At 41.3% G+C, this 27,967-nt stretch overlaps 3 protein-coding genes across 8 annotated transcripts; all 3 read right to left on the bottom strand.

Annotated features, from left to right (window-relative positions):
• Positions 1-6: 6 nt before the first annotated feature.
• On the bottom strand, positions 7-17,273 carry si:ch1073-335m2.2 (msx2-interacting protein). Of its 5 annotated transcripts, none has more exons than XM_026348300.1 (15): positions 17,061-17,273; positions 15,519-15,833; positions 12,146-12,622; positions 11,894-12,048; positions 11,437-11,637; positions 10,652-10,803; positions 10,446-10,571; positions 10,237-10,350; positions 10,041-10,154; positions 9,851-9,951; positions 2,304-9,654; positions 1,857-1,925; positions 1,566-1,760; positions 1,319-1,477; positions 7-1,069 (listed from the first exon to the last, which is right to left on the bottom strand). In XM_026348300.1, the coding sequence occupies exons 1-15, from the start codon at positions 17,141-17,143 to the stop codon at positions 938-940; spliced, it is 9,744 nt and encodes a 3,247-aa protein (XP_026204085.1). In that variant the 5' UTR covers positions 17,144-17,273; the 3' UTR covers positions 7-937. The 5 variants fall into 5 exon arrangements, with proteins under 5 accessions (XP_026204085.1, XP_026204086.1, XP_026204087.1 ...); XM_026348301.1 differs by having other exon boundaries at positions 12,146-12,619; XM_026348302.1 differs by lacking the exon at positions 17,061-17,273 and adding an exon at positions 13,820-13,886 and having other exon boundaries at positions 15,519-15,648.
• Positions 17,274-18,760: 1,487 nt separating this feature from the next.
• Positions 18,761-24,249, bottom strand: fblim1 (filamin binding LIM protein 1). Of its 2 annotated transcripts, none has more exons than XM_026348335.1 (9): positions 24,114-24,249; positions 23,362-23,602; positions 22,663-23,039; positions 21,613-21,743; positions 20,810-20,903; positions 20,546-20,715; positions 20,188-20,366; positions 19,893-20,013; positions 18,761-19,799 (listed from the first exon to the last, which is right to left on the bottom strand). In XM_026348335.1, the coding sequence occupies exons 3-9, from the start codon at positions 23,021-23,023 to the stop codon at positions 19,689-19,691; spliced, it is 1,167 nt and encodes a 388-aa protein (XP_026204120.1). In that variant the 5' UTR covers positions 23,024-23,039; positions 23,362-23,602; positions 24,114-24,249; the 3' UTR covers positions 18,761-19,688. The 2 variants fall into 2 exon arrangements, with proteins under 2 accessions (XP_026204120.1, XP_026204121.1); XM_026348336.1 differs by having other exon boundaries at positions 23,362-23,598.
• Positions 24,250-25,536: 1,287 nt separating this feature from the next.
• On the bottom strand, positions 25,537-27,859 carry LOC113154248 (transmembrane protein 82-like). The gene is made up of 6 exons (XM_026348341.1): positions 27,600-27,859; positions 27,405-27,477; positions 27,129-27,315; positions 26,549-26,966; positions 26,088-26,272; positions 25,537-25,986 (listed from the first exon to the last, which is right to left on the bottom strand). Exons 1-6 carry the CDS (start codon positions 27,679-27,681, stop codon positions 25,897-25,899), a joined length of 1,035 nt encoding a protein of 344 aa, XP_026204126.1. The 5' UTR covers positions 27,682-27,859; the 3' UTR covers positions 25,537-25,896.
• Between the last annotated feature and the right edge of the window lie 108 nt (positions 27,860-27,967).

The following is a 27,967-nucleotide window of genomic DNA, read 5'->3' as shown; positions in this document are numbered from 1 at the left end:
TAAATATTAGTTTTCTGGAGCTTGTTTTATTTGAGTTACAAAATATGAAGTGCCATCAGCAGCCTCTACATAAGAGTTTGCCAACCTTCTTGTTACAAGTATTTACACCCAAAAATCAAGGATATCCATCTAAATTTCCACACTCCGTGTTCGGGTATGTCCCAGAGTTGAAGTCTCTATCAAGTTCTCCAAGTTCCACAGTCAAAGTTTAAATATTTAAAATATTTACAAAGTCCTGTATTCAAAAACTCCCAAATCATACTGTAGTTTGTTCGATGTGAAGGCAGGTGCCAGAGATGTACTGCTTCAGTAGTGTGAGAAAATGAGCAGAGCTGGTGGAATTAAAGGGGCTGTTAAAACAAACGTGGTCCTCTCCATAGCTTTACAAATCACCCGTTCCTCCTCTGAATAAAGCCTGGGCAAAGAAGTCTGTACACAATTCTTTCAAATCACATGCTGAAATGTCTTTAGCCATTGTGGAACAACAGCTTCTATGATCCTCTTGTGAAGAAATGAACATGACAATCAATAAAAAGACAGGTGAAAGAAAAAAGGCCACCCACATAGTCACGCATTCTTATTCATCGAACATCCTGTTTTTGTTTTTTTTTTGTTTTTTTTACTTTTTCAGAGCATCTCCGAACGTTAAAATAAAACTCCAATAAATAGAAATACAGCAGAGAAATTGTCAAATAAGACTGATTCTGGTTTGGTCCATCCCTGAGTTCTTTTGAGAAGGACAAAAATACCAGACAGGAGTGACAAGAAAAAAAAAAAAAAGGATTGGTGGGGGGGAAAAACAAAAGGTGTTGTTAGGGTATATCCTACACATTCCCATTGTGTTCAGGAAAACAAAAACAAATTCTTATATTCCTCTGGATTCCTGAGGCTCATCCGCGAGAACATCCATTGATGGGACAGTTCCCAGCAGTGAGGGTTACACAGAGGTGATGACAATCATGAGGTGTGGTGAAATGTTGGAGATCCTGTTAAGAAGGTCGGGGGCGAGCTGAGATAAGTGGCTCTCTGAAAATTCGCATGGTGGGAATATCTGCAGTACATAGGCAGGCTGGAAGATCAAAGAAAAACTTCAGTCACAGACTTAAATAACACAACTGATACCAGGTTTAAAGCAGATCCTGTACAATCACATGTTTTCACAATAAAAGGTAAAAAATGAGCCCAAATTTATTTTTAGCTGTTCCATCAACAAACTCTGACTTCAACATGGGTACATGAAATGCATTTTCCTTCCCTAAATATTTCTTGGAATGGAAATGGAATGAATAAATGCATGGAATGAACTATTGTATCTCACCTGATTGGAACCTGGGTTGGGGATATTGATGATACCAGCAGCCAACTTTGCCTGCAAGTAGTTGATGAAAGCGGCCTTAAGAGCTTGAGTTTGGTTTAGGACATCATCTTGATCTCGTCCACATGGCAGAGCAAGGAGAAGACAGAAGTCACTGTCCCCCTGCAGATTTAAGAAACAGGTTATTAGTTTTGCACTAATAATTAAATAAAGTCGAATCATTCAGTGAGAGTGAGTCAAAGATGCATACCGTCATTCTCCTGGCCACACTCTCTAGCTGTGAAGCCTCTAGTCTCATTCTCTGGACAATCCTAAGCAGTGCACCTCCTTCTTGTAGGGGCAGTGATCGATGAGCCAATGCTCTGTTGCCACAAACAAAATGCAACTGGACTGCAGCTGTGTCATTCTTCAGTGCAAGCAGGCCTTGCCACACAATGGGGTATTTCTGTTTAAATATGAGACAAAACAAAACCATGTTTGTCAAACTGCCATGAACACAGTTTAAACTGTTGAATAGCTGAACTGAATAGTTTTATCTTACTGTGAGCAACTGCACCATATTAACAGTCTGCGTCATCTTGCCATCGGGTTTTGGCTGAAGGTCTGCACCCTAAGGAGTTGAGAAAAATGTGCAATGTGTCATGAGAAGCTTCTGGAAAGTGATATACAAACATTTGAAAACGCACACTTGACAATTTATTAGATAGAGCAAGAGAAAACTGGTGTAGTCTAAAACAACAGCCCTGCAAAAAATCCTCATATGTAAAAGATAATGTTCAGTTTTTGTTTAAACGGTACCGATTCAACTCTATCTTTATTCTTAAGGCTGCTGTTGAACTGTTTTAAATTATAGTGAAGGTTTTGGAATATTAAGTGTTCATTGATAGAAATGGGGTGGACAATATAATAGAATTCCTTTTAGTATGATGTAATGTTAGGATTTTACATTAGTACAAATAAATTGTCATGTGAGGTGCCAATAACTCACCATAGTCTGTGCAACATTCAGCGTAGGCTGGTTAAGTCCAACAGAAGACGACTCTGGTATCTGAGAATGGATGCCTCTTGGGTTTGAATACACCCCTGAGTACTCTGGAAATGAGCCACTGGGTCCTGGTGGCATTAGCTGAACTCTCTGGGGAGACGCCATTGCTGCCCCAGACTGTCGAATACCCATCATTCCATCTTTAGGTAGTGGGGAGTGGGACCTCTTTGCCTCTAATGGCTTAGTTATGTCCTTATCAGACACACCTTTAGGCAAAACATGTGTTCTAGGAGACAAGGATAAAGGTAAGCTGGAAGGTGTTGAAGAGGGGGGAAGAGTCTCTTGAATGTGTCCAGAATGAGGGTCTGCACTTGAACGTTCCCCTTGTTGGTGCAGGAGCACGCGCATATCTCTCGGTGTGATGTAAGTGTCCAACTGAACATTACTGCGCAAAGTCCCACGAGGATCTGACTGCAAAGTCTCTGGTTTTAGCTGTGAGGCTGACGGTCTTCCTGCCATGTGGAAGTGTCTGGCATCTTCCTGTTCTCCCTCATGACTTCTCAAAGAGCCAGGGTTTACCTTGAGGACCTTGTCTCTGCCAACAGCCTGGGGTGACGTGGGCTGTGGCTGCATGGGTCCAGACCAAGGAGAAGCAAGAGACTCACTATGAATCCCATAGCTCATCACAGACAGAGGTGGAGTATTTACACGAACATCTCCTTGAACAAGATGGCCCACTGGGATTGACTGAGTAACACAGTGAGGAGACATTCGTCCCAGACCACCAGGTACACTGTGAGGAGGCATGATGACCGACTGCTCTGGATGATGTACACTAGTAATATACTGTTGCATGGCAGAATGGCCAGTGGGTAACATTACTTGTATGCCCTTAGGAGATGAGGAGCCTATTGGAGAGGACACTGCAAACGAAGTGTGTGGGTGACCTGACTTGCGCGGGGATCGTGGTTCCTGTTTGACCCCACTGAGATGTGAGGGAGCTCTGTCACCAGCTGCTGTAACAAAACCCACATGGTTGCCTGGTGGAGAGGGCAAAAGGGGGCTTATTGCAGGACTTATAGTAGAGGCCCAAGGTTTGGTTCCATCTGTACTGTGAGAATCAGCACTGTCCATTTTCTTTTGAGATTTCAATGACATATAGTCTTGAGAGTAACTCATTACTTGCTGGTTACCTTGTGTGAGACGCTTAACTACTCCTTGAGGCCCAGTCTGGTAAGCAGATTCCATCTTTTCAAGCCCAGTGCCTTCTTGCTTAATAGAAGATAAGACAGACTGAGTCTTCCCAGGATGGCCGTGATCGATCTGTGATGAAGCTCCCTTTTGAAGTCCTGACTGAGAATGACTGTACATTTCCTGTTTAATCTGGGGCATGGATACTAACTGCTGAGATTCCATGTCTCCTGCTGTTGCTTGAGGGATCTGACTTATTTTTGCACTAATCCGCTGAGGTCCCTCTGTTTTCTGGCCTGAGTGGCTTAATACTACCACTCCTTCAGATGTATTTACCCTCAGACCTGAGCAAGATCCCATACCAACATTGGGGCTCTCAACAATGAAGCGTGCAGAACTGCCGACCTCATCAACTGAAGATCCATGATATGATCCAGTATCATCTTTGCTGGGTCTGTAGGTAGGTTTGGACAGAGCCACGTCTGCACAGGGATTTCCAGTGTTCATGGTTAATGTGTTCTCAGGCTCAGGAGGATTGCAAACACGACTGATAACAGAGGTTGCAGTGGATGCAATAACAGAGATAACAGACTTTGTCTCAGGAGTTGGCAGTGAGACTGGAGGTCGAACAACAGGCAAGACAGAATGTGCAGTCAGTCTACTATCAGACAGCGCTGATTTATTTGGCACAACAGCTGATGGAGTACTACTTTCAGACGGGTTCTGATCTCGGAGGGTGGGCAGATTGCTTGAAATGGAACTACTTCCTGGGAGTGAAATATTTTTGTGTTTTATAAGAATCTGCCTCAAGTCACTTCTGCCATGATCAATTTCCATGATTTCAGGGTCTGAATGTAAAGGCTGGTTTTCCTTGGAAGATAATGGCAAAGCAGGTGAAGAGGAGATACATGTGTCTTTGGACTGGTGGTGCCAATCTGGCGAAGAAACAGGAGCTCTACTTGTTGGAATGGGTCTGATATTTGGCCTGTTAGCTAGTGGTGATGGAGTAGGTGCCTCGGGTGTCACCTGTTGAGGCTTTGAACTTACTGGACTCTTAGACTGGGGGCAAACAGATTTAAGATGTGGAATCGGTTCTTCAGAAGATGACTCTGGCTTTACATCTGTAGCCTTGACAACTGAAGGCTCAGGCTCTGGCTTCCAAGTAGTAGGAGTAATAACAGCTGTAGTTCCTGCTGACTGAGTCTCAGAAACAACCTTTACAGCAGAGGCTGGTTCTGTTCCAAGAACCGGCATTTCCTCACTTATTAAATGTTCCTCCTTTGAATCTTTTCTTACTTGCTTTGGATTGGATTGGACTTTGGAACGTTTAGGTGTTTTAGGTCTTCCTCCTTTGGTGCCCTTTTTGGGTGTAGCTGGGAAGGCAGATGTCTCTTGTATAGCAGGTGTATTTGTTTCAGGTTCATGTTCCTTGCCAGACTGAATCAAGTCTTGCATGTCAGATTCTGAACCTACAACTGCACTTACTAGAGGTGTTTGAGTTACAGGTGGATCTTCCGCGGTTATTGAGTCAATAGCAGCTATGAGTTCTGTCTCGCTAGCAGGATTAGAGGGTTTTTCTTCCTCTGGATCACTTTTTACTTCTGTCTGTGGGGCAGGTGTTGTTGGTGGTGGTTCTGTCGGAAAAGCTGGATCCGTCAGTTTGGCAATGTTCTCCACAGCCTGCTCCAATTCCTGCTCCTGTGAAATTAAGCTTTTTGATGATTCCAGGAGCTCTTTTTTATCCAAAGCTGTATTTTCCTTTTCTTCACATCTGGAGTCTCCTTTGTTGGCATTTGCATACTTTGAAGCATGGTCACTGTTGTCAGCAGGTTTGAACTTCTTTGAAGACTCTTCTTGATTCCCAAGCTCATCATTTCCTTGCTGGAGATGATCTTTCACCTCTGTGACATTTAGCCGTATTTTGAGGTTTTTCAGGATAGGAGATTTGGGAGTCCTTGTCAACTTGGTTTTCCCTCTAGCAATCCTGTCTCGTTCTGAGGTGGTCTTCTCTTCTAGGACCAGGGAGTCTGTCTCCTTCCCATTTGATTTACCCTCGTAAGCCTTATCCTTTTCATTGAGAACATCTTTGTCTTTGCCTAGTTCTCTGCTTTGTGTGTCTTTCTCCTCTTTCTTTTGGTCAGCTTTTATTGATACATCTTCTACACATAATCTTGATGAATCCTGCACAACGAGGGCATCTTCATCAGTGAAATCCACTTCCTGATCATCATCCTCGGTTACCTCAGTTTTGTCCCCCTTCCTTGTTGATCCAGAACCTAGGGACGTGGACATTTGATTTACTGAACTCTTTGCTACATAAGAGGGTGTTTTCGCTTTAGACATTTTTGGAATTCGTTCACCACTTTCTGATTCATTTGAATCTGTGTCTTTATTGTCCATTTTAGATTTTTCCACTTTAACAGTTGAATTATCTTCACCTTGTTTGCGATTCTTGGGAGGTCGTCCCCGTTTACCTGTTGGCGTTGGAGCAGGCGGATCCTGTTCAATACTTTGTTGTTGTGCTGCATCTTTATCTGTACCCCTCTTTCGTGCAGAGCGCGGTGACTCTGTAATTTCCTTTCCAGAACGAACTGGTGCCTCATCTTCAACTGGGGTGGCATAGACAGATTTCACATTTCTTCGTCTTGCTCTGCCTAGTGATATGCTCTGCTCCAACATATCAGGATCTGATCCATGAATAGGAGATTTACCTGTGGATTTTGATTCAGCTCTAGGGGATGATCCACGTTTTAGCTTCTCTCTGTCAATGCGCTCACTCTTGCGTGTGGCTTGTTTCTCAGAACCAGAGGCAGGCATGACAGGAATGGGAGCCAATTGTGCAGGGGATTGTCTGCCCTTCTTATTTTTCATGTCTTTAGTTTTATGCTCTTTCTGGGGTGACACTGCTTCATCATTCGTGTCATTATCAATAGAAATCTGCGCTTTAGTATCTTGAGGTTTCTGCTCTCCCTCTGGCTCTGCTACTGCTACTGCTTTAGAAATGGAATGGGTCTCTTTCCTTACCATGTCCTCCTCTACAACACTAGGACTAGTGACTTCAGGCACTTCTGGTGGTGTTGTCTCAGTTTCAAGCTCTGGCTCTGAACTGCTAACAGATTCATCATGAGAATCGTGGCAAGATGGCTGTTTTGTAACTTTTACATCCTCTCGAACAATATCTGATATTCCTTCTGATGGAGAAAGTTTACATCTATCCACTGAATAACTGGGTTCAGATGCTGCTACAGGTGATTCAAAATCAGATGTCTCTGTTGGCAGGTCGCGCATGGATACATCTTTTTCTTTTACCTCATCCCTTACCTCTTCCTTTATTATTGAGACAGGGGGGTATGAGTCAGGGATTAACACAACACACTTTTCTTCTGGTGGAGGAGAGCCCTTTACCACAGATGGGGTCACAGTAGGAGGTGTGAGTTGGTGTTCAGAACTCCGCTCTTCAGCAGGACTGATGGGTTTAATTTCAGGCTCTACAACAGATTCTTTTGTTTGAGGTGACTGTAAAGCTACTTCCTCTTGAATAGGTGCCATTTCCACTTTGTTGTCTTTTGGGACAATATCTTCTTCTTGCAGTGTTTGGGTTTTATTCTTCTGTTGTTGTAGACGTGTGAGTTCCAAAAAGCGACTATGGAAAAGTCCAACTGGCCCTGAGTCAAGTTCACCATCTATCCCTTGCTGGCCAAGTTGTTGGTTTTGTGTATGCTCAGGTTCTTCATGTTTGCGTTCCAAGTGTTGAAGTCGCCTAGAGTCCAACTCAAACACAGCGCTGTGAAGGAAGCGGGAAGCAAATAGTTCCCTACGTTCCTGTTCTTCTGGCTTAGGCTCCTCCTTTCTGTCATCAAGTTTGTCTTCAGATCCACTTCGAATCTTTTTCTTTTTCATGTACCAGGAAGGTGTAGGTCTTGGCGTAGATTCTGCTTTCTCAGTATCTTTTCTGTTACGGAGACCTGCAAAGTGAGAATCGTAATCTAAAAATGACCAGTTATCTTCTCTGGAAGATGAGAGCGACTTGGCGCGCTCAAGCAGAGCCTTTGTATCAGGTGTGATGGTCTGGTCAAGTGCAAAGGAGTAGAACTTGTTTCTTTCAAGATGTGCTTGTTTGGGATCGGAAAACCTTTCAGCCCTTGGCCTCTCAGAAAAAGGCATAGATGTTGAGGGCACAGGAGAGTGGGGTTTGGGCTCTCTGTCCTCTTCAGAATCAGATCGTACTTCCCCCGGCTCCAAGTCATGCCAAACACCATATTCCAAACGCTTGCGATTGTGAATGTTTTTACTTAGAGTTCTAGAAAAGTTCAGGTCAGGTAACAAGTCCTGTTTAACTCTGCCATCCCATCTCTTTTGTTGTTCCTCTTCCACAGTTAGCAAAGGAGCATTTGGTTTGTTTACTTGTGTGTTATGTGTCCTTTTGATTAACAGCTCCAGATCAGAGTGAATTTTTTCATCATTTCTGCTTAATTCCTTCTGCGAATGATCCACCAAGTCCTCATCTGCATGCTGAGAGAAGTGTCCTGGAGAGGAAGTGTTGTTCCAGTCGGGATCTTCACTTTTTTGTCTAAAACTTCTGTAAACACGCTCTCTCTTTATCCCTGATTCAGAGTCAAATTGGTCAAGTTTCTTTAGTTTGTGAGATGGGAAATTATCTGTGACATCCTCAGGTGGTTTACCAACTTCGTGAACAAGACTGCGATGTTCCAGGTCCTCTGTCTCACTTCCTTGGGGACTTCCTGGCTTGTCAGGTTTGTCAAACTCCCGCTGCTGCTGTTGCAAGCGTCTATTTTGCTCCATTTGCTTGCGGTAACTCTGAGATAGGTCAATGTCAACATGATCCTCCTTGTTCTTGGCACTTTTGTCAGAGTCTGCATTTTGACCTCCAAATTTGGAGGCACTATGGTGTTCTTGTTCTCTTGTACTGCTTTGGTCTGTAACCCCCTCATGTAAAAACTTTCTGGATGTGTGTCCTGGATGTTGTTTTGATTCCAGTGGGTCCAAAGAGCCCTCAGATTTCTCACTTTGTGCTCCAAGGTCTTCGTGACCATCCTTCTGAGAGCCACTTTTATCACTTTTGAGTCTTGAATCTCTCCGCTGTAAATCCTTGTGTTTGTCAGTTTCTGATTCTTTCAGAAATGTGGCACTGGCACCAAGGTCAGAAGACTGATTACCATCATCCTCCTCATACCTGCTTTTCTTTTGACGAATAGTCCTTCCTCCAGACTCAGCAAAGCGCCTTTTTCGTGCAGCAAGTCTATCCGAATCAATTGATGAATCTTTCCCATCATTTCCAATATCAGATTTCAAATGTTTCTTCTGTCTGTTTTTTCCATCCAAGTCTGAATTATCACCTTTACCCATTTCAGGTCTGTCAGTTTTTAGAGAGTCATGATGAGCAGTTAACAACTGATTTCCAGTAAGAGAGTCATTATCTCCCTTGCATTTTTGCCTCTCATGAGAATCTTGGTCTGATCCCCTTCCTCTTGTTGACCCTCCATCTAAACCAGTTTCAAGCTCTGTTTCAGGCACTGGGTTGGATGGGGACTGCCCTTTTGCTTTCCTTGATTTAATCTTCTCAGCTTTGTCTTTCTCACCTTTTTCTTTTCGTTTTGCACGTTTAGTTTTCTCAGCACCTGTCACACGATCTGGTTGGCTGCTCTTTTCAGTCTTGTCACTCTTGGAGGGATGCTCCAACAGAGTCTTTTCTGATTTGTCAAAGTGTGGTGGTGACACTGAACTTACGCTACCACTTCGTTCAGAGGACTGGCTGTAAACACGTCGTTCTGAGTCTCTGGGTGCGCGCTCAGATGGTGAAGGGGATACGGCAGGTGTGATAGGTCGTCTTGGATGAGACGGGCTCCACCTGCTGCGATCAGCCTCAAAACGCTCTCTCTCTCTTTCTCGCTCCCTTTGAATATATGTGTATTTCCGGATGTCTTGCTCAAAGGGGTCTCTGTAGTCCCTGTAGTCTCTTGGATCCTCGTGATAACGTGGATCAAAGTGATCCCCCTGGTAATGCTCCAGTTCAGGAAAGCGGTCTCTGCTGCGAGCAGCATAGTCTCTTCGAGCATCCTCAGGGTAGAGGCCAGGGGTTCGTATATTCTCGTAATAAGCCCTTTCTGCTGTAAATTCATGATATGGAGGTCTGCGATCCTCTCTGCAGAGTGAATGAAGAGAAAAGGTGTAGAAAAAATGTCATGACTTCTGTTAAGAACTTCTTACATATTGTTCAATGCAACTGTGATTCTAAATATTACTCTACATCAAATATATTTATTAGGCTTCATTTAATTTTAAAGAAATTAATTATTTGTATACTGAACAATACAAGGGCTGAATGATTACAAAATTACCGTCGCTCAGGAGGAATTTCATACAAGTCTCTAATGTCTTGTCCAGATGCCTGCATAGTTCGGAAGAATGCAATCTGACTCTCTTGACTTGCAAAATCCACCTATTAAAATAATAAATATACACATGTAAAGAAGCATACATACAAATGCAGAAAGCACACTTCACTTCTGAATAATTTTCATTTTTTACCTTTATTTTATTGCCACCAATCTTCCAACCTTTGGTCTCTCTTACAGCTGCCTGAGCAAAATCTGTGTTGTTGTACAAGATGAGGGCCATTCCTTTCAATCTATCAAACACAACCTAAAAAGACAAATAATAGTTTTATAGAACTGCACTCAAATTAAATCAATCATTATTAGCAAAAGAAAATGTAATACCTTACCTTTACTACATGTCCATAGCGACAGAAATGCCGTGTGAGGTATTGCTCTGTGATATTGCTTGCCAAGCCATCTAACCAGACACAAGTTGTGGGCATACTCTTGCCAAAACCAAGCTTTAGAGAAAAAGATGGCATATTATATTAATATACACACACACACAAACTACACTGAAAGCATATTGTAACATCGTTTATTGAAAACGCACTACCTTTAATCTGTTGCTCCCCAGATACTCTCCATCCATCTTCTTTATGGCTTTGCACACACTGGCAATATCAGAATATTGCACAAAGGCATACTGGGGAACTCCATTCACTTTTTTGATGTCAATATCCTTTAGGAAGAAAGATATAATGAGAAGAATATCAAAGTAGACATTTGCTTGTAGGGTACACATTAAAGATAGTAGCTTACCACAATTTCTCCAAAGCGTTGAAAGATGTCCAGAAGTTGTTGATAACTAGTAGTCTTCTCAAGGTTTCCTATAAACAGTGTCCTTGTAGCCTTTGGGTGGAACTCATCTATTCGTCCATCCAATGGCCTAAACTCATTTTCACTCTCAGTTTCTGAGAACGGGAAAAAAGGATACATCATGTGATACACATACAGCAGTCTTCCTCCACATGTAGACTTTATTTAGGTGGGTTGCTCAACTATACTATTACTTTTTTTTTCTGTCCAAAAGAATAATGCCATCCATGAACTGTTGACCAGAAGACTTTTCTCTCTGCTTAAAATATCAAACTGCAACTCACATTACTTTCAAATTATCCAAGTCTAATTGTTTATGTCAATAAATGAAGACCAACTTTTAGAGCAAAATCAGGACTTTGTGTTTATGGCAAAAATGTGATGTGCCGAGGTCAGTAGACTGTTAATGTGTAAATTCAATCACATACTATATGACTAAAATTAAGTCTTCTTCTGGTATTTACAGGTTTACACAGTTTTCATTTTTGCTTCTTTTTCATTTATCTTCAGATTTTTATTATAAATATTTCAGATTAAATATCATATTTTCACCAGGTTGTCTACACCAACACAGTCGGCCACCATAACCATAATTAAGATAAGATCCTGTGGCAAACACTGCACCAGCAAGCAAACAGAGTTTTGCTGAATTACTTTTGCAGAATTAAACAGTCTGCCCTAAATAATCGTGACAATAAAATATCTTTTACTTTTCTGTCACAACTTACCGGGACCATTCCAGGCAGTGACTTCAATGAGCATGCCAAAGAACAGCTTTCCTTTGGAGACACTAAGAGCTTTCTCTTGATCCTCTTGCTGTCTAAAGAACACCAAACCATATCGGTCTTCTGATGCTCCATGAATCTGCACTGAAGTTACTTTCCCATGTTTCTTAAATTCATGGAAGAGTCCATCTTTTAAACTTGTGTCTGCCAAAAAAAAATAGCATAATTCTGACGGTCAGACTTTGAAAGGCACAGTAAATTATGCTACATGTAGACTAGCAAACTTGAAGTAAAGACCACATCTACAGAAAAATTTGAAGGAAAGTGGCCTGTAATGTCAGTGGCATTATGCTAAAAATAATGTCTGCACAAAAAATACTACTAAAATCATTCAGCTCTACCAGGACTGACTTAGAGTGAATTCAGTTGTTGCACTTTATACAGAAATGTAAAAACTCACCCGTGGAGCGCACCGGTAGGTTCTGCACTTTAATTCCAAAGCTTCTGCGTGGTTCATCTGAATCAAGCACCATAGAAGACTGAGGAGGCACGTGTGCAGCTGACGACTGAACAGAACGTGCCCGAGACCCATCACTTGAGCTGCTGTTTGAATCACTGTTGTTACACACATACAAACAGAACAATTACCAGAACATTATTTGTTGACAAAATGTTTTAACACAGCTATGAAGCGTTGTATTAAATGTCACACCTGCCGCTGCCTGTGCTGCTGGTGCTACTGACAGAATCAGAGCTTGAAGATCTGCTATGGGAACGAGATCTTGGGCCTCGTCCGGGAGACAATGGAGCTCTTTTAGGGGAATGAGGAGTTTTGGGTGTTTGTCCTGTGGTCCGTTGTGGTGAAGGGTGCCTCGACTGTGAGGAATGAGATGAGCGGCTCCGACGGTGATGGTAAGTTCTATCAACACGTCGCCCTCTGTCATCTCTATACAGATCACGTCGCGTAGAATTAGAAAGAGCAAAGGGGTCTCTAATTCTAGAGTCAAAATGTGCATCTGATGCCTCAAAGCTTCCCCCAATAGCACTGGTCCCTGGGCCAGCAGCAGCAAACATGGAGCGATCACGGTAATAATCTGCGTTGTAGTGACGCTGTCTGTCAAAAGTGCCGCTGCGGTCATGGTGTCCATATGGGCTGTGATCATAGGCACGTTCACGGCTTTCTGAACTACTGTAAAGTAAGAACAGGACAGACAAAGAAAAGAGTTAAATTCAAAACTAAATTTAAAAAGGTAAGCTATACTTACCATTAAAGCTATTTCCACATCTAAATGCACAACAATGACAATTCAAATCGTTGATACAGCCAAGACATAGCTGAGAACAGACCCGATAAGATGTGGGGTCAATTTGAGAAGCTTAATACTCTTATAAAAGCAGTGCCAGTATTTCTAATTTCAAGATCTAGTCATTCTTTCTTTAGCAAAATCCATTAGTCAAGTGTAATTTTTGATTTGTTACCATCAAAATCAAACACTGGTTCCTCAAACTAAAACTATACTATATGTTAAATTAAACAAATGTCTTTGCTTCTTTCAGTAACTTGTTTCGGACCTTGCAAAATAAGAGAAGCATATGACGGTGATTATAAAAGAAATTTATAAATTATTTGACTCTTCAAGACAATGCTGTAAATACTAACACAGGCAACTTATCTGACACTGCTTACTTATCTAAACTGTCAGGAGCAACAAAACTTACAAATAAGCACAAATTCCTATAATGCTATTTCTTAAAATGTAAATTCATAAACAGTCACTTGAAAAAAATAGCCACCCCATTCTTTAGTTAATGCACCTTTCACCCAGCAATGTTGAAATGCTGGTCTTGGTCTCTTTCATTTTCATTTTCACAATCAAAAACAAGCATTTCTGGCTCCTCAGGTGTGCAGGGGAGCTCATTTCAGAGGCTGACTGTTCATGAACTAATGTTCTTAATTAGAAATAAAATCTAAATATAAAACATTTATCCTAAATATTTAACTAGACAATTTTACTATCAAGAAACTCCATGGTAAAAAAAAAAAAAAAAAAAAAAAAAAAAAGAAGTAAAATGCCATGCAGAGTTTAGATAAATTTGTGATTTGTGATAAATGTGAAAATGACTGCAGAATAATAGAAAAAGGCATCTATATACACAAATGACAATATCTGTATATATGTATATTTTACTTTCTATCTTACTTATAAGTCGCTTTGAAATAAAGCATCTGTCAAATGACTAAACATAAATATGCATTTTTTTAAATATGTTTCCTCCCTTTGCATCAAAACAATCTTCCCCTAGAAGCAGTGCAAAACCTAATATTAGACAAAGCACTACATAAGGTTAGAGAAAGAAAATATGCAGAGGGCAGAGCAATACCAACCTTGTGAAAAAGAAGTTACCGAAACTAATCCAAATAAAATCTAGGTGGTCACAATGAGAGAGCCCGACTGAAAAACCAAGGGGAAAAAATCAATTGATCTAATTTGGCAAAAACGGTTCTCTTGAATCGTACTGCATGTTATCTTCAAACACTGAGGTGCCCGGCCAGAAGACTGTTGATGTATAATCCACAGTAAGGCTACTTAATTCTCTTCACTGGATGGAAAAAGGGAAAAATAAAACAACCACAGAAATGTACCTCTTTATGGATTTCAGGACATGTGGGGGGGAGGATGGCAAGGGACATAGCAACATAAAACTTCAATAAATAAATATGAATTCTGAAAAAGAAAAAAAAAAAAAGATGATGATGAACTTTGGGGCAATTCAGCACATTCCTGGTTGAGAATATTGTTAGTTGGTTCCCATACGGAAAATACATCCAAATGGATCAGTCTTGTCTTGTAGTATCTGCAAGGAGTATGTCCCAAAAGTTAAACTTTACATAAAAAGGATGAAAAATTTATTCCACTGGTTGATGTCAAGTATTTAAACATCACACAAACTGGCAGACACTATAACAGCACATAATCCTCTTGGGCTTTTATGAATGGCATTATTCCAAAACCTATGGATCCCATCAGGTGTCCCGCCACCGGGCTTCATTTTTCTGTAGTAACATTTCAAGACAGTGGAAAAAGTTGTCTTCAGCTCTTTTTAACATACTTCAGTGCCGTTTTCCATGCTGAGCCCTTACACAGCTACATCCACACTTGGGTAATCCAAAAGACTGACAGCTACACCTATCCATACTATTGTCCACATCAGTACATCCAACATGGCGCATTGAATCGCATACATCCAGGAGGTTAGATTCCAACAATGTGGTCTTCAAGTGTCTTCGTGGCCATCAATTGAAAACAAGAATAGCTCCACAAACTTTGTTATTTGGTTGACTGATCCTCAGTGTTCTTGCATGGTCTTCTTGATTTAGCTTCCGTATTTGGGACAAAAAATGTTGATAATACATAGTTAATCTCATCCTAAAATGACTGAGAAGGCTAGGACATATGCACTACTTCGGTCTTCCTTGTGATGTGTAATAAATTCTTCAGTCCAGTGGTTCAGAACTTAAATCCCGAAAAGGCCATTATCCACAGACGCAAAAAATGATAAAATTACTCCAACCATCAGCTGTTGCCAAGAGTAAAAAACTGACAACCCAAGATGGAAGGTCCTTGAAGTAGGGATATATTACCGGAATAGATTCTTTTAAGTGCATCCTTTGTAGTGGGATTTACTTCCAGCTTCAAGCAATTCCAAGTAAAAGTAAGGTTAAATCCCACGTTTAGGAGAAAAAAAAAGTTGAAATATCCAAAATCTCCCCGAGGCAATTTTCCACAAAATGTAATAAATCCAAAACTCACCAGGATATTCCTCACAGACGTAATATCCAAACCAGATGTCAAACCTTGAATTATAGTTACCTTACCAAATAGCAAAGAGTGTAGTTAATTTACTTAGATCCCGTGGGAAAGGCGAGTCAATTATGATGAAAAGTGGAACGATCCCTAGACAACCTTTGTGTTACCCCCTTGAGGCATCTATCCCTCAAGAACAACCCTGCTATGTGTTTAGGTTTTACACCTATCCAATACCTAGATTCCCCAGGATTTTATGCGGAGGCCGTGTCCACTTACCCATCTATTCTCCGTTCATAACGTCCCTCTCTGGTGTGAAGGGACACAGGTGGACCAAATACTGGACCAACTGTTCCCCTAGAGAATCCTGTAACATCTCGACTGCTCGAGGGAGAGCTGTCCTCAAGACCCCGAACAGCACTGGGGACTGACCCAGGCTCATTGTAGTCAGTCCGAAGGTCCCTGTCTCCCATTTTGTTGACAGCATTGTGAGCCTTCTGCGCACTTTTAATATCCACAAAATCCACAAAGGCTGCAACACCACCCTCTGACCCTCGCTTTCGCAGAACTTTAACACTCTCCACACGCCCATACCTGAGGGGAAATCACATGAAACAAGGAGAAAATTACATATACAGCAGAGCATGTTGAGTAGAATAGATTCTGTGTAAAGTCTGGTAGCTAAAGATCAGAATAGGCATTGATGTCATAAACAAACAGTAATGATTCACTTCCAGATATGGATAAAACGTTTCCATTAATGTTTCCTTTAGACCACCAAACATGAATTAACTATTTAAACTTTGGGACGGATCCTAAACAGTGCCTGCAGTTAATGTGCTAAATGAGCACACTGGGTAATAAAGTGATTACTGGGAACGTTGAGAGGTTTCTAAACAGGAGCTTCAAAGCACTAATGTTTATCAGACATCCTTCTGGGAGCAAGCCCATGTCAAATGCCAGTGTTTATAACTGTAAAAACCATTTTCCTCAAACACACAGCTGTCACCAGGCCACTATTTACGAGGTATCGACATTACTCTGCTCTCAGTAACTCTGAATGGACATTTGTTGCGGTGTAGACGAGTTTGTTGACTTAACATCACATTGCAAATGATAACGATGTGTAATTATAAAAAGCTTTAAATGGCTTTATTGAACATAAAATAGCAAAGGAATTAATTACATTGAACTATACGCTCAATTTAATTATAAAGTGCTAATTTACAAAATAACTAGGTATCTTAATTCTGATACAGTAATGTCTATACCGACGTCAAAGAGCTCAGCAACTTGCTAACATTACAGTCAGCGCAGTAATCGGTCATTAACTGTCTCTTTATTTCGACTGTTATTTAAAAAACGCCGATGATCAGAGAAATATCGTAGTGTCAGTCGCTTCCTGTGACAAAAATAACTCAAGTCAGCTAGTGTTATTTGACCTGCCGTGCTGCTAACGTTAGCTGCCTCTTGGCTTGTACCATGAAAACGTCTCGACTTCCCACAAAATGGTTGGTTGGTAGCTCGGCGACTAGCAAACCCAGCTAACGTTACATGCCTCTTGGCGTTAGCAAAAGTTGGCGAAACATCCCAAATCGCAAACATTCACACGTGAATGCTCAAAATCACCGCATGTCGCTTGAACAAATATCGCCGTGCTGCAATGTAGCACGGACAGCCACGAAGAAACACTCTGGCTTGTAAAACTTAAAGAGGCTAACGTTAGCCGTGTTAGCATTGGTCGCAGGCTACCCAGCTAACGCACAGCTTCACCTAGCCCGCGCTGCTTCGCCAACAGCGGACGCCTCTTGCGTAACCTACCGTTTAAAATGCTCCACAATTTTCTCCTCTCGTACATGTTCGGGTAAATTTCCCACCCAAAGGTGTCTGGTTTCCCGAACCATCGTGCGCTATTCTTCCCCCCTTCACACACATAAGATCTCGCACGTCTCTAATCCCTGCCGGTCGGAGGTCCGCCTGAACAAAATGAACGCTGATGGACTCCGTGAACGCTGCGGGCCTGGCGGCCGCGGCCCGTACTGCTTTAGCGGCGGCGCCCCCGAGCCCTCCACGGGAACGCGCGTCAACCTCGCTGCTGACGGGAGCAGTGAGCGAGCTGCGCGTCCCCGGACTCGGTAATCCGCGCGTGTCAGCAGGACGTCGATGTTATTGATTCAGATCAATCCAGATGTCATAAAGAGGGATCCCTCCGTCTTTGAACGTGTTAGTGGCTGCAGGAGAAATGCTGAGCTGCTGCTGATTTATTCTAATAAAGATGGATTATTCCTAGAAAGCAGAAAATGTAAAACAAGTAGCCAGGAGTAGTTTTGAGGACGATTGCACAGATTTTCAGTTTGTTCTCTATAATCACCGCTCATCTTACTGAGAGCTGCTCTTTCTGCTACTAGTTGACATGATCCACAGGGTTTTCAGCTCAGTTGATGTCATGTGGAGCAGCTTGACTGTGAGACCTCAACCTCTCTAACCCTAATCCTAAACAGAGCAGCCAGACCATCCACCTGCATCTCAAGACAGTATTGTACATATTTGCAGTAGGAAGTCAGTAAAATGTTGAAGATTTCCAAATACTTTTAGACTTTTTCTTTGGATTATAACTCTTTTTTTGTTCCATTGCATCACCGTAGAAAAGATATCCAAATAAAAACTGATCTCAATTGTTTGCTTGTACATCACAGAATTTATACAGATGTTTATATAGCAAGACATTTGAGGTATGAGTATTAGTAAAAGGTTCCAGAGCCTTTATTGATGTTGTTCAACGCCTGCATTGTTCACTTGAAGCTTCACATATAATCATGTACTCATATTAACAGATGAAGATAATGAAGTGTGTGTGCAAATTTGTATTGTATGAATCTTTCTGCTATTTTCCTTTGGTTGCTTTTTTGGGACTCTGTGCAAAATATAAATAAATCTGCTATATATATTTGAGCGTGGATGGCCCAAGAGCAAAGTTTATTTAGTTAATTGGGCCATGAGCTAGGTTGTGCCCACAGTGACTCACTGTAACGTCGTCCCTTCAACCACACTTAGTGTTTTTTTAAAAAGATGTTTGTGCATACAAATTAATTAGTGGGTTATAACAGAATCGATGAAAGTGGATTACCCACAGATTTCAGTTGAACTCCCCAGATGCTACCCAAAAAAGTATCACTGGTTTCTGAGGTGGTTATTGCAGGTTGTTCTTACCACAGTCAAGACGCAGTGAAAAAGCAAACTAAAATAAGTTTCTATCGTCATATAACAATCAGCCTTAAATGGATACTGCGGTTGCAAATGAACTGTTTATAGACACAGAAACATAATTTCTAGGAGACAGGCTCGACATGAATGTGAGTGTACTGATGAACAACAGGTTGATCTGGTCATACATCTAACACCTGCCCAGTGAGGGAATGCCACACCTGTGCGGCAGAACATCAGAGATTTTTTTAAATGAGCAGTCAATGCAGCATTACCAAACTTGATGTGATACAAATATACTACAGTATACACAAATATAGTTTAACCATGAAAATGTTTTAATAAATGTTTGTGATACACAGAAATATGATTCCATGAACAAGATACAGACTATAAATAAACAAAAAATATTCAGAATGAGTCTTTAAGTCAATGTGAATAGTGTTGAGGCAAAACACAATTTAGGCTCTGAGGTCCAGTGAAGACATTCACATGTTTAAAAAAAAAAAATCAGATGTAATCACATTCACATCAAAAGCCCCTTCAAGTTTTGGTCCATAATTAGTGCATCAGCCTCAGTTATTGTGCCCTTTATACCGTACACTGTTTTACAAAAGCTCTCGAGTCTCAGAAGACTCAGACGAGTATGTGATGAGGGACTGTTCTGTGAAAAGTGTAGTAAAATTTTTTTATCTATATTTAGGAAAATGTTGCATCTTACCAAAGAATGAGTTTGATTGTGGTCTGGCTTAACAGTTAAATTGTAATCTTGTTTTCCACATCTTAGTAATTACATATGTGTAATTTCACTAATTTGATCTGTTGAAGCCTGCCTCGAGATAAAATATATTATTTTACTTTAATATAAATGTTTTTATATAAAGTTTTATTTTTTTATATAAAGGATTAACATGACTGAGAAACAGCATATTGATTGAGATTTACAAAAAATCAAAATAGTCTTGCTATGTGTTTTTGCAAACTCTTGCATAAATATATTTGGTGCATTATGTAGAGTTTATTGAGTGCAAAATTATCAAGTATAAAAGAGGATTAGGAAGATAGTCAGAAATCTTGATATAGTGTAAAAATAACCATATTCTATTATTGTTCTACAGGAGATAAGATGAGTGACATTTGTATGCTAGAGTCTTAAAGACACATGCACTGTCTCTCATCTCCTTAAACCAGGGCTCGTGGCACTTCTCCATCAGTTGCAGTTTATCCCGAGCTATACGACCAGTGTTAGAGCTGGCCAGACACCACGTTCAGATGGCAGGATTTGCAAAGCAACTTCCCATCCAAAGGATAGCATCCGCGCTCATTTGGTTCAGGAGACAGCTGGATGACACAGATCTGCAGGCAATATGAAGGATTGATTAACAGGTGGTCATTAAAGTGTGTCTGTGTGTTATCGTACTTGTCAGGGTGTCCACACTGTGTGCTTACCTCACATCTGTAGCAGTTCTCATGATAGGAGTGTCCCAGGCATTCAACAGTGTAGCTGTCAGTACCATCCTCTTTGGGAATGATCAGCTTGTTACAGTTGCTACACATTGGAGCATATTTCCTTCGTGGAGAATATATAAGGGGAAAGGAAACATTAGGCAGGGAAACTTTATTTACATGACATCTCATAAAGAAACAAGAATGTCTTTACACAGGGTTAAGAGATACATCTAAATGCTGTAAAGCACAATAAAAAGGAAATAAAATCAAATGAATGGAATAAAACTGTTCATACTTGTAGTAGTCCTGTAGACAGTACACTTCTCCAACTTCTCCTTGTGCAAATGCTTGTTCTCCAATTTGCTGTTTACATGTGGTGCAGGTGAAACAGGATAGATGGTATGCTCGCTCCAGTGCACGGATCACGTGATCTGTTATAACCTCCCCACAGGACCAGCAAAGTTCCAGACTGGCCTAAGACACAGATACCAATAGCTGAATGAATACAATACAAATATTTTCCACCATTTAACTTGTTTGTGTCTGTGCAAATTGATTTTCATATTGGAATGAAACCAGTGGGTACTTGGAAGGTTGCATCTGCAACTTTGAACACATCATGCAGTAAAAGCTGAAATGACTTTTACACTTACCTGATAGCAGTCTTCACAGAGTGGGATTCCTGCCTTGTTGTAGTACTGTCTACCGGCCAGGGGAGTGTGACAAGATCTACACTGGAAGCAACCATCGTGGTAAGTCCTGTTTAAGGCCTCTATCGCAGGTTCAGAAAGAGCCACAGGCTTCCGACAGAAGCCACACACCTCTGCATTGTACACAAATATCAAATTCCAAAGCAGGTTATGATAATATGGGGGCTGTCAAAGCAGAGCTGAGTGTGTAAATTTAGATCATGTTACCTTTACTCTCTCTGTCCGTGTCTTGGTTGTTTTTACAGCTCCCATGGGATTGTTCACCTTTATTTAAACCACTAGATGGAGTTTTTGTTTCCACCTTAAATGCAAAATACACAGACAATATATATATATATATACATATATATATATATAAAGATTCTTCCTAAAATGCTGCTAAAAAATACAAATCGTATTTCTCTCTGTTGCTTTTAAAACAACGTCTTCTGCTTGTACGCGTTTATCTGATTCTCCTTTATTTTCCTTTACAGGATAATAATATTCAGTTTTTTTAATGTCATTATTATAACTTAGTAAGCTTGTCATTTTAAGCTCTACCAGTCTTAAGACTTAAGTTACACAAGCAACGTCATAAGGAACAGAGCATAGAAAAAGATAGGCACAAGAAAAATCCATGTTCTGACCTGTACTTTCTTTGTTTCTAGGTAATGATGGGAACAAAAAGCTTGGCATAAAAATATCAGCAGTTTGGAAGGAGCTCTGTTTGTGAAAGCAGAATGTGTACAGTCCATAGAGTTTGTTTGGTCATGTAGTCATATCTAAAACACAGCTGTTCCTCCATCATAATGTGTTTTGCAGATTATCCTTCACAACCACTGCAGAACATAATACAGTATCTGTGAAAGCAGTGGAAAGTTGTAATCCTTCACTGTGGGAAAAAATGACTTGTTGTCTTTAAGAAAACATTACTGAGGAAAATTGGTGCTTGAAACAGAAAATTACGTCAGTGGTAAATATGAAGATACGGGTGATGTAAATGCAAATGTGAATTTTGAGCGATGGCATACCTCTCTGTTGTGAACTGGCTGCTGTTCTGGTGTCAGAGGGGTGGAGAGCTCCTGAGCAGGAGAAAGTGATGCAGGCACTGATTCTTGAGAGAGCACTGATGAAGGTGGTGAAGCAAGAGGAGGGAAGAGCTCTGTTTGGCAAGATAAGGACACTTTAAGACACTTTGTAGTAACAGACACAGAACTATATTTTGATGGTTATAAGTTTCCAGCCAGCAATTTCCTAAAATTCAGGAAAAGCACAAGATCAATATGATACTTGCATGTCTTTTGCATCTTGTATATACAGTTTTCAACTGTAACAGGAAGCCATATTTGTTTTTACATATATATATTTGATAATAATTCTTTTTCCAACTTGATTGCATACACTATGCTGAATTCAGGTGATGTCAGAGGATGGTTAATTGTTTCCAGTTTGAAGATGTATCACCAGTTTCACATTACGTATAACATTGCTGATTCATCAATCACTGCCAGCACAACCAGACATTTAGTCTTCCTAGTCAAAACCTCTCTGCTATATTACTCAAAATGTAACTCTAACGCCAGGTTCTGCTGTGTTACGCAAGAAGCAACCAATGTGGACTTGAGCCACCAGCCTCCTGCTCAGATAGAGTACTGGACTACAGAGGGCTCACTGCATACGCTAAGGTTTTCTTGTCCTCTGTCCCAACCAACACTGATCCAAGTGGCATCTTTTAATGCAATATATTACATTATTATTTGTGCGGCTCTATCTGGAACAACAAGCAGCTATTTTCCACATATGCAGTTGTAGGCTACTATCCAGGATCTATAACCAGGTACAGGTCCTCATCAGTATGACACAACTCACACTAAAGGTCTGGAAAGAAACAAAACCTCATTTGTATCTTTGGAGGATATTAACCACCTCAATGACTGATTCAAAAATGAAGTTTCTAGTTAGTTTGAGACAGGTGATAGTAGTTGGGCCCTGATGCGTTCAGTTACCTACAGCATTGGGTCAATTCTCTGTTTGTCCTTTGCACTAGCTCCTAGATCAAAAAGAGACTTTGTCACAAATACCTGCAGCAGCTCTGTTGTCTTCTTGCAGCTTTTCTCTGCTAGGTCCAGGTTGGACAGTTTTGGGACACGACGGGTCTGAAGTTCGGTCTGTAGTCCCTGCATGAGTCTGGTCTTTGCTGTCTACATTACGGTGGGACTCAAAGGATGAGTGGTCCTCTTTCTTCCGTCTGGGGGTGAGGATGCTGTCACTTGGGCTGTGTTGAACCGCAGGGTGGTGTTTCTCTCTAGCTGGGGCACTGTGAGCTTGGAGGGTGGGCTGCTGCTGTGTCACAGTGGCTCGGTAAGGAGAAGCCAGAGTGATGAAGACAGAGGACACCATCCTTTTTGGTGGAGCTGCTGATGCCATGACCGCTTGCAACATTGAGTGTTTTAGGATCCTGTGTAAAAGGACAATGGCAGAGTTGAAACACATCATAGACTTAACATCATACCCGATATGTCTTAGGCAACTGTGTATAGGAATCAAACGTTTTAGGAGCAAACATACTACTTTATCACTATCATCTCAATAATATTAAAAGTGTACACACCCTCTGAGTCAACACTGAGGGAGTGCTCACTCTCACTTCACAGAGTTAAATTCACACACTCACAGCTCTCATTATCCATAATGAATGGTTTTAGAGGCAGAAAGCACAAATGTGAATCATCTGTTTCCTTTAACCCCACTCACTCTGGCTGTGAGCTGCCATTACATACCTGGGAGAAAATGTGGTGTGAAGGCAGCGCTCTCTTTTTCTTCTTTCTCCTTCTCCGTTCTGTATCTCAAAACCGCTGGTTTGTTTTCCTTCCTATAAGCTGCCACAGTGAGAAGACTTTACTCGGGCAGAGAGGGCGACTATCTGCAGAAGGCCACTCCTTTTCCTTCTGCACCTCCCTCCCCAGCTCTCTTGACCGTCGACCCCTCCTCCTTCTCTGGCTGAATGACAATACCACCTCCCTCCCAACCGTAAAAGGTGAACAGTTAATCTCAGGCAGTAAAAAACATGACACATTCATGCACTATGAAAACATGGCAGGCTCACACACTCACACACACACACACACACACACACACACACACGGGCGTGTGTGCACGTAGACACGCTCATGCTAAGTCATGCAACACTTGTGCAATCTTACCCACAGCACACAGCCTTTCAGCAAACGCAAATATACAGTATGATAAAGTTGCTCAGAAGGTTTTCGCCCTTAAATAGACAAGTGCAGACACACAGACACCTCCCACGTCTTTATCTGCTTTAGCATACCAGCAGGATGGGACTGTACCTGCCTTTTGTAGCAGCTCTCTATCTCAAACTGTCCTCTTTCTCTTTCCTGTGCAGCTCTGCCTTATTGTTCTGTCAGCTTTATTTTCCCTACCTCCCTCATCGAGTCTGCCTCCTTTTTTCTTCTCCCTCTTTCCTTTTTCCCTTCCCCCACTACATTATATCACTTGAGCCTTGACTCACCATCAGTGTCTCATGGCATTGCTTCCATTTGTGTCTCACGGACATCCAGAGCAGAACACCCCGTCTGATTAAATGTGGAGGACTTCATCAGAGGCTCCTGGTGAAGCTTTTGTGTTCAACTGTACAGGAGCAGCAGCATTGCAGCGCAATGAATCAGGGCATTGTGCAAGAGGAGATGTTGGTATATCAGGAGAGGGGGGAACAGTGAGTGAGATCTGCGAGAGCTATGAAAAAGCTGCTTTGTTGTTTTTGCTGCCCTCCTCTACACAGACTATAAGCAATATCAGGTTTGCTTATCAGCAAATATTGTTTCTTGAACAGGGGTCTACTCCCTTCCTAACAATCAAAGCGGCGGATGGTGTGAGAAACCAAACGCCGAGTAAAACCTGGGGAAGAGAAGTCAGGCGGGAATGTGGGAGAGAGGGTTAACAGGAGATGAGGACAGTGATGGGGGTCTCTGTTGTTCCAGTTCTGTGGAAAGGAATGCTGCAGTGATGTCACAGCTGCAGGAGGGAGCATGCCTACTAATGACACAATCCCCAGACCTCCATGCTCCCCCCTGTCCCCCCAACAGGCCAAATCCTCATGAAACCCTCTGAACCTCTTCACTGCTTCTAACAGCATGACTTTTCAGTTTACTCTCAAAGATTACAGTACTTTTACTCATTACCTTACTTCAGTCATCAGTTTAGACAATTTGCTAGACGTGCAAGACAAAAGTGGAAATGAAATGAAATGAGGGAAAAGGAACAGGAAGAAACACAGGAGATAGGAAAAACAACAATTGCATGTTCACAGTTACGCTCGGTGGTGATTTTCTAACTGTAAACATCTGCAAGGGGTGGAGAAAGAAAATGTTACTTTACCCAACTTTACCCTGCACTGAAAATGACTCCAGAAAAAGTATAGAAGTCGCTTTTTTCTAGATTGTTTTAAGCAACAGTGCAAACTACTTTAGCAATAAAGTTGGAAGTCTTGTGAGAAACAAATCATTTAGGAAATGCTGCAAATCTAAGCATCACAGACACAGGCCATGAGAATCTGACTTTCAGTATCTAATAATTACAAAGAGCCTACATTTCCCACAATACAAAAAATCTAATGTCTGTCATTAGACCACCCTGCCACCTACATACCTGCTTCTTTAAAACTGCACACATTAATACAGACATAGATCAAACCCACAATGAGCTTCACTTGATGAGGTTGCCAGAGCCTTTTTCATTAAAGAAGATATTAAACAGCTGTTCACTGATAGAGTTGGACCTTCTCTGACACATTACATTATTCATAAAGGAATCAGAATCTAGTTAAGCTGAAGTTATATTAATGTATGGAAATCAGCATCAGAAAGCATCAAAACTCCAGCAAGGTGTACAGACTTTTTGAAAGAGCTCCAGCCAAAAACAGAAAACATGCTTTGTACAGAACATTTAATTCAGTTTATCACTATTTTTACAGGTTTGTCTTCTATTACATGGAGTGGAGTTAGATCAGCGTACATGCAACATCACAGCAAAGTAAAACGATGACTCACATTTAATGACTCACATTTGCGGAAGCTTTTTAATTTTCTCAGCACAGTATCTTGAATCTTCCCGTTAAGTCAGGAGAGAAAACAGCAGCTGCCATATGGTGTAAAGTTACAAACTCCTACTTTAAGTCTTTACTGTGTTTTGAGACAGCTGTGAGATTCAGTAATATCAGTACACAATTAGTGCCATAAAGCAAGGCCACAAGTCATGGAAATATTGAATATTAGTGTATAGTCACTGGTATGTGATCAGCTGTTGATGGATGATGTTTTCCTTGTGAGTTTCCTTATTTTGTGACCGGAGCTTTGTTCATAACTCGAGCTTATGTCTTCTTCATCCTAGAAATTAAACATAGAAAATAAATGTAACTTTAACAAAATAAAGCTTTAAAATACACCAATACAATGGTAGAATTTGTGTAGAAATGACAGTTCCGGACCTCTAACACAGCTTCCACCAGGTCCTGAGAAGGCAAAAGGCAGACAGCTTCACCCAGGAAAGTGATGAGGACGTGAAGGACATCAGACCAGTCTCCCACTGTCAGCATGAGGACTAGTAAGGCTCCCAGTCGCCGGACTGCAGTTTGTAAGAGGGTGTCGGTACCAGTCTGACGATGCTGACTCTCTGCATAAAATGTTTAAAAAGTTACACTGTTTGTTTTTTGCAGGAATTTGGTTTGTGTTTTCAAGTCATTGATAAGGTTTTGTTTTATATGCACTGCTTTTAAATGGCTACTTTAAGGTCTCATTGATACTACTAATGCCCTCCTGGAGTAATTATTAGTTAGTGTTGTCTCTTTTGGTATTTATCACTATTTATTGCTGACCAAACTAATCCTAATCTAAACTAATTCTATCTCTAGAAGATTTAACTTTACCACACAGCTGCCCTGACCATCACCTGGAATATACACCACCAGTGCAGTGTAGCAGAGAGTCAGTGGAATCCAAAACTTCAGAGCATCCTTCTGGGCCAGAAATTGGTCATAAACCGTAGCGGTGGCAGCCACAGTTGCTAGAGCAAAAGCCAACACAACCACCCTTTGCAGTGAAGCCAGTATGTTGTGTCCGGAGGTCAGGAGGCTGATGCATTTCCCACAGTAACGCTCTCTGCTATGCAGTGGGTAGAGTTTGGCCACATGGTTCCACAGCCTGTGACTGACGCTTGCCAGTGCCCAGCTGAGAGCAGCTGCCAGAAACAAACTGAGGGAGGTGTGGGGAGCCCCCTGATGGAGGAAGACCATAGTACAGACGAGGCCACAACCCAAAGAAAACTGGCACTGGATGAGGAGGAGGTCTGTGCCTCTGACATAAGCATCCTGGGTAAAGATAGATACAGGAACAAGGAATGAAATTGATCTGTTCAGGGTTAGAAAATCTATGTAGAACAGAGAAACAAACACTGAACGTGCACCCTGAAACAGAACTAAACTAAATCAAAGTCTTATCAGCTAGTCTGGTCACATGTTTGAACACATCACCAGTCCTGCTGAGGTCCAGGTAGTGACAGCTCTGACAGTAAACTCCAGCACTATGAGAGAGCAAACCCTGGATCCCACCAGAGACAGGAGAACAGACAGGAGCCAGAACTGGAGCGTTGTTCTCCAGTGAACTGTCAGAGCACTGCTGGGTGAGGACGACCTCTGTTTACTTTCAGATTCGGAATAACTATGTGGGGAAAATAAATTGAGAATAACTTTATTTCTCTTTGCTATTTGATCATTTTAGTAATTTCTTATTTTCAAGCAGCCACTCACTTGCATGTTTGAATGAAATAATAAACTCTCATCAGGTTGTACAGTACTGATATTCCACATGCACCTACGAGACCTTTGAACACAAAAAACACAATCAAAATTATTCAGTCAAACAACTACTTAACGCTGTGTTGAGAATTTAGAGTTAATGAATTAGCTTTTTTTGACACAAGGAAGAAAAACCAGTCAACTGACCTTGGAGAAAACATTCAACAGGGTTTGAAAAAAAAGGCGTCCATTCAGAAGTTCCCAGGATCCAGGAAAGGAGAAGAAACATCTCTATGTTTTCACAAGGACACAAACAAAAGAACTAATCTCTCACTCATGCTACCTCAATCTGAAGAACAAGTCGGTTTACGCTAAATTCCTGAGATCCAAACAGTAGGTAAAAATTTGGCAAAGGTTAAAGTTCACATTGACTTCACTTCTTTGTGCTTCAGTTCCAAGGGTCAAATGTGATTTGTCTCTGGGTCAATCTAATCAATATCAAAATGAAACAGGCTGGACGTCTTCTTAAATAGATGATTGCGTTTTCAGAGTGGTCAGACAAATAAATAATAATA

This window comes from Anabas testudineus, chromosome 5, assembly GCF_900324465.2.
Source record: "Anabas testudineus chromosome 5, fAnaTes1.2, whole genome shotgun sequence".
Classification (NCBI taxonomy): domain Eukaryota; kingdom Metazoa; phylum Chordata; class Actinopteri; order Anabantiformes; family Anabantidae; genus Anabas; species Anabas testudineus.
Note: the sequence above shows the minus strand (reverse complement) of the source record. Positions and strands in the feature narration are given on the sequence as shown.

Bases quoted from the DNA above. Each gene is read 5' to 3' on its own strand.
- fblim1 (XM_026348335.1), bottom strand. From the start codon at position 23,023: ATGTTGCAAGCGGTCATGGCATCAGCAGCTCCACCAAAAAGGATGGTG. The intron at 20,716-20,809 runs GTAACATGATCT...TGTACAATGCAG, and splicing joins CACGGACAGAGAGAGTAAAG to AGGTGTGTGGCTTCTGTCGG. The intron at 19,800-19,892 runs GTAAGCACACAG...TATTGCCTGCAG, and splicing joins AGAACTGCTACAGATGTGAG to ATCTGTGTCATCCAGCTGTC.
- si:ch1073-335m2.2 (XM_026348300.1), bottom strand. From the start codon at position 17,143: ATGGTTCGGGAAACCAGACACCTTTGGGTGGGAAATTTACCCGAACAT. The intron at 10,572-10,651 runs GTAAGCTACTAT...TTCTTCCTAAAG, and splicing joins AACGCTTTGGAGAAATTGTG to GATATTGACATCAAAAAAGT. The intron at 9,655-9,850 runs GTAATTTTGTAA...TTCACTCTGCAG, and splicing joins GAAATTCCTCCTGAGCGACG to AGAGGATCGCAGACCTCCAT.
- LOC113154248 (XM_026348341.1), bottom strand. From the start codon at position 27,681: ATGTTTCTTCTCCTTTCCTGGATCCTGGGAACTTCTGAATGGACGCCT. The intron at 27,316-27,404 runs GTGAGTGGCTGC...TTCCCCACATAG, and splicing joins TATTTCATTCAAACATGCAA to TTATTCCGAATCTGAAAGTA. The intron at 26,967-27,128 runs GTGATGTGTTCA...ATCTTTACCCAG, and splicing joins CCTGGACCTCAGCAGGACTG to GATGCTTATGTCAGAGGCAC.